The 10,919-nt window shown below is 37.5% G+C and overlaps 1 protein-coding gene across 1 annotated transcript; it reads right to left on the reverse strand.

The window, feature by feature from the left end:
* Positions 1–809: 809 nt before the first annotated feature.
* Positions 810–6,820, reverse strand: LOC125834753 (uncharacterized). The gene is made up of 8 exons (XM_049513900.1): positions 6,467–6,820; positions 5,577–6,016; positions 5,073–5,258; positions 4,872–4,970; positions 4,654–4,725; positions 4,423–4,536; positions 2,014–2,283; positions 810–1,895 (listed from the first exon to the last, which is right to left on the reverse strand). Exons 1-8 carry the CDS (start codon positions 6,708–6,710, stop codon positions 999–1,001), a joined length of 2,322 nt encoding a protein of 773 aa, XP_049369857.1. The 5' UTR covers positions 6,711–6,820; the 3' UTR covers positions 810–998.
* Between the last annotated feature and the right edge of the window lie 4,099 nt (positions 6,821–10,919).

Here is a 10,919-nt window from a genome sequence, read left to right on the forward strand (position 1 = left end):
CCAAGCCACTATGTCGGTTTAGCTTTATAAAAGCTAATTTAGCTTCATTTTAACTCAGAAAAATCAACCAAAATTCATATCAAATCAGAAGGGAAATCCCTAAATTCTCCATGGATATTGATTGTTTCAACTCAGAAGTTTAACAGAAATTGCTCTACATTGTGAGCTCTTTATTTCGTACCTCCAAATTCTGGATCCCGCCTCTGACAATATTAGTGAAAATGATCATATGTTTCACGTGAATTGTTAAGTAAACAATGTTATAATGATTTCAAGACTCTGCAAGGTATGAATGAAGTGGTAAACACTTTCACATTAGCAACATAATATAGATAAGTTGATAACATACTACCACCTAGCAAAGCAATAAACGAGATACTAAATTGATGACTAATGTCATCTGAGATTGTTAACAGTGAAATGGCTCAAGTTTTAGTTGAAGATCACTACCTTTTTATCACATGAAATTCACATTCAAACACTATCTACCTTTCCAACTTCAACCAATATAAACTCTTTCCAAACACCTAATCTCTCACACAGCCATGTATAGATTGCAATCTGGCATTCAAAGGCTATTCTCACCTCTCTTTCAATATCTACAAAATGCTAAGATAGAGCATTGATGATTAATCACCTGCTAATATCTTTTCATCTTCACCACTTGCAGATATAAATAGTTAACAATAAGATTCAAAAATTTACCAAGGTAAGACTTTGAAATACATATTAACTTCTACAACTAGCACAACAGTTACACATGTGAAAACTTTCTAAAGCAGAAAATACCTACTTCCGATAAATCCTTAAGCATTTATGATTAAGTGTTTATATATTGCCGAGGACAAAAAGAAGAAAGACAGTAGACATTGTCGCTAATCAAATATTTCATGTGCAATACTGATCTGAAATTCAAACTAGTACAAACTAACAGCCTAGAGCGAACAAGAACACTGGAACACTTCTCCTGAAACAATCTCATAGAGAACAAGAAAGTTTCACCTGGGGGCACCATACATCTGATTAGCATCATACTGAGGAGCATAACCAGGCTGGGGTGAAACACTCTTAACATAACCAGCAGCAGCAGGTACAGGCGCATAACCACCTCCTGGTTGAGTCATGGATTGATCATAACCAGGCTGAGCTGGGACTGAAGAAGGGACTGGAGCTGGTTGAGCATAAGCTTGCTGTCCAGAAAATGGTGCACTATAAGTTGTTGAAGCCTGAGCACCACTGTAAGTTTGATCAACTGGTCCCTGATAACCATAACCTGCATTGTTTGTGGCCTGCTGTTCAGTGTAAGTGGGCTGTGAAGGGTAGGAACTGTAACCTCCAACAGGGGCTGCTTGAGCATAAGCAAGAGGTTGTTGTGGCACAGGCTGACCATATCCAGGAACAGGCTGGGCACTTTGCTGAGGATACCCAGGAGCAGAAGCTGGGGCACCTTGTGGATGATTATATCCATCAGCAGCAGTGGAAGATCCATATGTAGGGTAAGTTTGTTGCACTTGCCCACTGGATGCATAGGGATATTGCTGTTGATGCAGCATACTAGCACCATACCCTTGGGTTGATGGAGCTGGACCCTGATATGGCACTTCTCCAGGTTGATTAGCCCTGGGATGGCTATAAGGTTGCGAAGCCTGTGGATGCATACCATAGGAAGGAGGTTTACCGTATTGCTCATGAGTTCCATAGCTGGGATGTGCACCACTTTGAGGGTAAGATGTTGGCTGAGAAGGTCCATGTCCTCCATACTGATTTTGTGGTGCCATCTGGTGGTCATATTTTACATCAGTGTATCCATGTCCATAGCCTTGTCCATGCTGTGTCTGATGAGGGTATGAATGGCCATAATCTGGACCATGTTGCTGCCCATAGTTGTAGTTTGCCTGAGAAGGTGAACCCATAGAAGAGCCAGAAGCATGAGCATGAAATTTACACAAAAGCAAAAGCTGAGGCATTGGCCATATACTTTGCCTGCTGTAATTATCAGTTATAACCACCAACCTGTGATGGAGGACCCTGCATAGAGGCTTGAGGCCTTTGCTCCCAACCTGGACCAAATCCGCCTCTTGGTGCTTGTTGTGGAGGATAATTTCCATAGGCAGGAGGTGGATATTGTGGGCTGCGAGATGAGTATTGTCCTCTTTGATGGTAATCATAACCTGGAAACTGCCCAGGATGACCACCACGGGGTCCCCATTGAGGGGCACCTCCGCCACGTGGGCGAAATGGCTGCTGACCATAACCCGAAGAGAGAGTTGCTGGCCTCACAGGCTATCACACAGCATTGTGAAAAGAAAGACAACTAGAGAAGTTAGCCAAAAAATTGCAAACATAAACAAAAAATATAAGAATAAAATACGCAACTCAGGCATAGCTGCCAGGGAATGAAGTAAATGTAACTTGTGAAGCTTGAACTGTAGCAGGGCAATAACTGCAAGAAAACACTCATAGACAGATTGTACTTGCATTGAGTTACAATAAAACACATTAAAGAAAAATGATAGCAAGAATGCTGATGAAAAGACAAAAGATTAAAAGCAACAGTAGTAATCTAAGACGCATTAAGAAAAAATCAAAGACAACTGTTTATACGGAACACGGTTACCTCAAAAACCAAAACAATCAGGTCGCCCATCAAACTAGCAAGAAAGCACAACAAGAAATAAATTGATGTTCCCTGATACTATTTCAGATAAACTAAACAAACCATCATCTGAATTTTAGAACATACATATCAAGCATCTTCAAAAATCACATCTAAATAGTATCCAAGAGGCAGAACCATCAATCTTCAGTCTTGAACAGAAGAACCTCTTTTATTGCATTCACTTGTGTAATACCATAACAGTCATCCTACTTCCATAACCAGGTATTAATGCAAGTCAACAGGTCGACTATTGAATTATCCTATGCTTAAGATAATAAGATATCAGATTTCATCATGGATATAATACACTCAATAAAGATGATTTAACTAATGATGGCACATTCTGCAACATGGTGTCTGCACAGAGCATAGGGTATCAAGAGAGTACTCTTTTAATATAAACCTTACTATTATTATCATTTTTAGTTTTTAAGTCTCGAAGCAATCTTACCAACTATTAACATCTGCAATGGCGGGGGTTAATGCTTGATACCTCTCTTCAGTGGTCGAGAGTGAATAGTAGTTGTCTATGGCTACACCAACGCAATGCTGCGATGTCAAAGACAAAATCCAAATCTGCATTTTTAAAGCCAACCAATTCGAAATTGGCACTCTTTGACAAATATAAATCATGGCAACCGACATCCCAACACAACATTCTCTTTAACTGTATTCAATTGACCTTGGCACGCAAACTTTAATGGATGTTCAACAAACACTCATCATGACATTTTCTTCATCTAATGCAAAGTGCCTACTCATCACCATGCATAACATAGTAACCCACTACAAGATAGGAAGTTAAATAAATCCTAAGTACAAAAATGCATTCCCTCTGCAGTTCAGATCGAGCAAAGCAAGTCACCAACAGGAACTTGTAAACAATGAATAGCAAGGAATTAGTACAGCATTTTATTCTACCTAAACAGGTGCCTCAAGTAAAACCATTAAGAAGTTGCCACACTGACCCAAGCCCTTGTATGCAGAGAACTTCAAGCCCCTTTAGTAATAACACTATTAAGCATACCAATGTTCCAAAAACTCTTGCTGATACCCTCCTACTAGTAATAGCCATACTATTACTTCAGAAGATCTGCCCAACTACATTCATTCTTAACATATATCTTCTGATTGAACTTGTAAATCATCATTTTGTACAAGAACAAATCAACTGCTAAATGCCGAAATTGGGACGCGGCAGTTAAATTCTACAAGATTTAATAAGACACATGCATCAAATTCAACTGAAGTTGCACATTTACAGAACATACCAAGTGATTTTTATAATCAGGAATCTCGGAGGGCCCTCTGGTGAATTGTTTGAAACTCATTGGGCCCATTCATCCATACTTCTCTACTAAAACACAAGCTTTTGTCCATCGCAAGGTTCAAACTCATGATGTGCACCTAACCCACACATCATATGTTGCACAACTGCCACTAAACTAAAGCCCTAGGGGCTCAAAGTATACTAAATAATATAAAGAACACATTGCATTATATAATTAAATTACTTAATTCCAAAATTTGCATCCAAAATTTGCAGAAAGTTATCCCTAAAACATACATTTCTGTCTAAAGCTCCAGGTTCTAACCCAATTGCAGAGATGTTAAGTGTCAACTATAAGTACTTAAGAAAAAGTCATTACCACAAGTGAAATGAGATAATATTTGATCTGAAATATCAGAACTGCATTGAAAGCCACCTAATTGAAACTCACACAAGCCCATTGGAAAGAATAAGGCAGAACATCTAGACAAACCTGACTCATGACTTCTTTGATCATCTCTCGTGCCATCTCAATTTGCTTTTTATCACCAGTCACACGCACTGTTCTTTCTTTAGATTCTTTTCCATCAGAAGGAAGTGGCACCAGCTAGGGAAATAGTAGAACATTGATTTGGTTATTAGCCACAGGTAATTTGATTGCCTCTAACAAAAAACTACTTTGCACCAAAATGTACCAACAAAAATCATAAGGTGTTATCAATACCTGAATCCGTGCCCCTGATCTTGTCTGAAGGCTCTTGATAGTGTCCCCACCTTTTCCAATTATTAAACCAACCTACAGCAAGAGGAGAATATGAAGAGTCATTTCCAATCATGGAAACTAAAGAATAAAAAACAATAACCTCTTCCACCCTCAGGAAGTCCTCAATCAAAATGAGGGCATGAAAGGTAAAAGAAAGGGGAACAAGTCAAAAATACAACCTTCTCATTTGGAACTTGTATCTCAATCTGTTCTCCAACCACAGCCTGCACAGTGCCAAAGCCTCTAGCCACAAGTGCAGGAGAACCACCAGCATCAGCCTAGAGAGTCAATAGTTCATCACAACATTGGACTCATGATTAACAAACCATAAAAAATTGGGAAGATAACAAAAGGAAACGGCATTAAGACAAACCACATACCTCAGCTATGACATCCTTTATTAATTTCTCAGCTTTATTTATATTTTCCAATGTTCCAATCAGTTCAACTGGCCTACTGGCAGCATGTGGATCAGTATCAGCATCACGCATTATCTGAATTTTAGCACCTGAGTTGTATTGCAGGTATCGAATAGTATCGCCAGATTTTCCAATAAGAACGCCAACCTGTACCAGTTTTACATAGAGCTCCATGAGATTCAAGTCAAATGCTGGCCAAGATGAGATAGCACAAACCAAAATGATGTTCAACTTTTCCATGTTTTGTTGGTCAAAACATTTTGAATAACATTTTTTCTTGGAAAACAAAGTTCCTCAAATAAGAAAAAGATAACTTCCTAAACATGTTCCTTAAGTGGTCGCTCATCATCTCATTCCCATCCCAGAAGTTCTCCAGATGCCTAGCCAATTATTCCACTAGGTGAAGATTAAATTCAGTCAGAGCAAAACAAGATTTCTTTTGTTTTCAACAAATCTTTTCATCACCTTATTATTGGGGACCTCCATTTTGCGCGTAATTGTTTGATCATCAGAGGCTGGATGCTCTTGATCAAGCTGCACACCCTCCATTTCAGGAGGTTCAGCTGAGGGCTCCTCCTGAATGTCACCGGGCACTTCAGCTGAGGGCTCATGAATGTCACCTTTAGATGGTTCATCAACCTGAGTACTCTTCTCTGCCTCAGACTCCTGAATGCCACCTTTAGATGGTTCATTGACCTGAGTACTTTTCTCTGTCTCAAGAAAAGTTTTGGCATCAGATTGTTCAACATCCCCTGTTTGCTGATTATCATCAGCAGGTTGTTCTTTACAGGATTCAGGAGCCTCCGGGGCTACTTCTTGAGAAACCTCTGGATGAATACTAGGCTGCTCATTATCATCTACTTTTGACTCTTCCTCTACCTTCTCCTCATAACCATTTTGGGATGCTGAAAACGGGTAAAAGAAGGTAAGAAGATTTCCTAAATGGACTGCTTATACATATAATCTTGGTACTTTTCACATTTAACAACAATTGCAGTCCCTAAAAGTACTGTCCAACAACATTTGAACTCAATACAAAACATTCATTACACACATATCCACTTACTAAGTACTTCAAGTTCAACACAAAAACCCAATTCCCTTTCTCAAGTATTTTCCACCACAAGAATTTCATAAAAAAGGCCTAAAACATTGCACACCAGAATTCAAGAAATGAAGCAACCACATAGCAAACCGAAATCATCATCTTTGGCTCTTAACAAGAACACCAAAATGAGGACTACACACATACACACCCAAGAAAAACTGCACAAAAATCACAATGCAAGACACTAAAACAATGTAAACTGTAACAAGGGTTAGCTCTAAAAGAAAGGGGGAAACGAAGAAAATACTCAATCCATTAGCTTTATCCTCCAAACGAGGTCGTTTAGGTTCAGACCCATCAACATCAGCAACCTCTTCCTCAATTGTTCCGTCAAGTTTTGGCACAGAATCGGACACCGTTTCAGGATTCGGGTCCGACCCAACCTCAGTGTGTGGTTCAGGTGCGTTCAGCTCCAAATCCTCCAGCTTTCTCTTGTGATGATCTGATGGAACTGGGCTTGTTGCTTCCACCATCACTTCTTCATCTGCCATATTCTGGATCCAAATACGGTAACCGTCTTTGCTTTGGCTATCGATTTTTTGTTTCCGTAAAAGAAATGGTTATAAAGAGAGGAAACACCAAAATTATGAGAGCTAATACTTGCCAGATTTATATAGGGAGAAAGTTGGTTAGATTGTTTTTTCTATTTTTTCAGATTGATTAGGGTTGGTTACTAGGGTTTCTAGCCCATGTTATTTGGACCAATTGTAAATAGGCCCATATGTCATGTTGTATATATGATTGTATACCATAAATCAAGAATATTTTGCTATCAATAAGAGTTTCCTATATGAGTGATAATGAAATTAAATACATCAAATGTTCTGAGTGTGTAAGGTGACATTAAATACAATCATTTTGGATGGCAACATGTAACAAGAACTAATGAGTTTTCTATCATAGTGAAATAAATTAAAGACATCTTGAAATCAATGTATAAATATTATTTGAGAATTTGCTTTCAAATATATAACCCTAATTGAAAATAGATCTAAGATGTCATATTTGAGAAATCATGATGCTAAGTTAAGTGTATACCATAAATAGTATTTTTATTGGGGAATTTCTTGCAATTGATATACAATATATGAGCTAATGATGTCTAATTTATAATTCAGTTGAGAGAGATGTCTATGCCTTGTTGGGGCATCAAACCTATCTATATGATGTGGATTCCCTATTGAGCCTCTTGGGCTAAAAGAGTTGACCGATAATGGTATACTCAAAGCCTAAGATGACATGTAAAAATGGGACTTGGATTTTCTTAACATGCATCCATTGATATGCTCATAAATAGATAAACTATCTATATGCGTTTAAATTTTCGTCCCTGAAATACAACAAACAGGACAGGAAAATAGCAAGCAAACGTTAGAATCTTTATGAAATCTTTAAGAAAAGATATGTAATCCTCTGATTCTTCTCTTCACGATTGTTCTTGATTTGATGGAATACTTGCGGCTCAAGATTTGGAGCGAAGACTTCTTTGTATGCGGAAGACTTGCAGATCACCATTGAAGAACAAGGATTCTCTATATATTTATGTGTATGTTTATGGTCTTATGAAGACCTTTTTATTAGGCTTGAATTAGGGTTTTAGGGGTATTTTGGTCCAAGAGATTTTGGCCCTTGGGCTTGAAGAACATGAGTTGGGCTCGTCTTGTTAACTTAATGGACTAACCCAAATGTAATTTGAACTTGATTTAAGTCATATAATTTTGACTTAAATATTAATCTGACTTTATTAACCGATAATTTGACTTGGTCAACGTATCATGAATTTAAGATTTAATCTAAATTTAATATGAATTTATCAATAAAACTTCACTGTCTACAAATGCCCCTTGCTTCGATGCTTGTTGGGGCGCTCGATTTGTCGAACTTGTAAAGACAAGCCTTGAAGTATTTGTGAAACAAATGTTATTTTCACGTAGTTGATCTTTCGCGAAACATTTGAAACTTCATGAGAAATTACTATACTGATATGTTGAGGTTATCCAAATCAACATATACTAAAGTCTTTATGACAACATTCTCTAATTTGTAAGAGATTATTTGACTTTCGGTCATTTACCAACTCTTTTTTTATTTGAAGTGTTTCCAGCTCATGAAGACTTATCACATGGCATTTCTTCGTAGTTTGATAATTTCATTTGGGTCATCAGCTACAAAATGGCTGCCAATTCGATGAGCAAGGATTATGTCTACAAGCTTGACATGGTGATATGAAGCTTGTGATTTCGACACAAATTTTAGGCGTTGCTTTCCTTGGGGTTGAATGCCCTATCAGCGGGTTTTTCTCCAATTTTGCTCGATCACTCGAATAAAACCTAAGGAATCTAAATTCTCATTACACGAGTCTATCCTCATTCGTGATATTATTTTTTACTTCCCATGTTAGTTTTCGGGAAAACTTTACATGTTATTTACTCGATTTTCAGGATTTTTTTTCCATGTTTGATTCCGATGGAACTTCCATAACTTAGTTCCAATGAAAACTTACCATAATTTGGTTCCTATGGAATATTCATAACTTGATTCCTATGGAAATTTTCTATAATTTAATTCCTATGAAAACTTACCATAATTTTCATAATTAATAGAAACTAAGCTTTCCATCATTATAATTTTCTATAATTCGTAGGAATGAGATTAATGTCTCCATGTTTTAAAATCTATATATACCCACATTCTCCTGGTGATTGTATATCGTATTGTTGCGTTATCAAGTTCAATTGAGTCCTCTCTCAAATAAGTCTTTTTCGCAACTCTGATGTTCTTCACTTTTTCTTCAGCTCAACGCGACTTTGACAGAAAATTCATATCTCATTGTAGGAATATCTAAATTGTTATTCGTTTGATTTTGCACAAACTAGACTCATAGAGCTACAGCATATCCGAAAATCACGATCAGAATACTCCTGAATTCACTCAAGTGATTTTTTGAAATCAGCTTAAAATTCTAATGAACTGAATGCACCAACTTTGTGCGGCTTCACAAAAAAATCATATCTTGATGTAGGAATAATGAAATTGTAATCCATTTGATTTTTCACAAATTAGACTTGTAGAGCTACAACATATCCGAAAATAACGATCAGACAACTCCCGGATTCACTCAGGTAATTTTTTGAAATCAACTTAAAGTTATGGTGAACTGACTGCACCAGCTTTGTGCAGCTTCACGAAAAAAATCATATCTCGATGTAGGAATAACGAAATCATAGTCCGTTTGATTTTTCAGAAATTAGACTCGTAGAGCTACAACATATTTGAAAATCATGATCAGACAACTCCCACATTCACTCAGATAATTTTTTGAAATCAACTTAAAGTTCTCATGAACTGACTGCACCAGCTTTGTGCAGCTTCACAAAAAAAAATCTTATCTCGACGTAGGAATAACGAAATCACAAGCGGTTTGCAATGTTGGAAAGAAAACTCATAGGGCTACGTCTTATACAAAAACCACGAATATATTGCATCTTTACTCATTCAGTTTTCTATTTGAAATCAGCCTTTCGCCAACCTCAAAAATTTGGGGTTACCACCTTTACTTTCGACATGTTCTTACGAATCTAACTTTTTCCTTTTAGTTAATTTTTATTGAATATTTTGGATAGAGAAATATGGCTTCAATCCCGCAACATGATACACTTTTGCGATCGAGATTCGCCGCATCCTCTTCTTGAAATAGTGGGTGACAAATAAAAAATCCGAATGCCAAAGTCCTACTTTGGGAGGTTTAGCCTCTGGCTATCGGCGTCTTCTTGCTTGACAATGGATTGTATGGTCATATATGAATACCAAAGATGTCCTAAAAAAAATTCTCAGGCGAAGCTATCAATACAAATATTCCTCTGTTGGAATCCACAAATTCAAACCAATAACGGTCCTTGTTTTCTTTCCCTATTAGCATTTGTCAAAGACATAGTTTCTTCTAATTCATATTCGGTGAAGGGTTCCACCAACATGATGAGTATCAAGTCTGCAACGTCGAACTAAAGTGTCCTTATATAATGACCACGATCGTTTAGAGGATCCTACAACCCATACTTTGTAAAAAATTGCAGCAAGCAAGTTCGTCGATGACAATGAAATCATCAAATATGATATAGTGGCAGTTTCACAATGTTGAAATCCAAGCGCCATAAACTTAGTTACTCATGGTTGAAGATAAACATTGCTAGCTTATTTGTTTTTACTTCTTTTTCAGATTTTCAAAGGCAGCGTACGGTCTTGACTTCCGCAAACATGATGCACTGAAATAATAACAAGATGAGGTTCTCTCCAGTGATCGCTTGTGTTTCCTGAATTGTGCTTCTTTCCCATTTTTTAGCAACACCACAAGTCTTTTAAATTGGCAAATTTGAATCAGAATCAACCGAAGAGCCGCAATTTATTTTTTGTATTGCTTGAGACTTCCGTTAACATCTAGCTGGAGAGAGAACTTGTAACACCTCGAATTTGAAAATATGGTAAATTGCAGAACACTAGAGTCTGGTGCCAGTACAGACGGAACCACTGACGGTCCGTAGGTCGGACCACGAACCATAGGTGGGAACCGTCAGTGGCAAGCTCCAATGATTTAGAATGTCAAGTCTTGTACTCTTTTACGGTTCACCAGGATGATCTATCGTTCACTATACAAGTCGTAGGTAGGTCTCATAGGTGAGTCCCAAACTTAGTGAAAATTTTAA

The sequence above is a fragment of the Solanum verrucosum genome, unplaced genomic scaffold (genome assembly GCF_900185275.1).
Source record: "Solanum verrucosum unplaced genomic scaffold, falcon-dt-bn FXZP01000073.1, whole genome shotgun sequence".
In the NCBI taxonomy this organism is placed as follows: domain Eukaryota; kingdom Viridiplantae; phylum Streptophyta; class Magnoliopsida; order Solanales; family Solanaceae; genus Solanum; species Solanum verrucosum.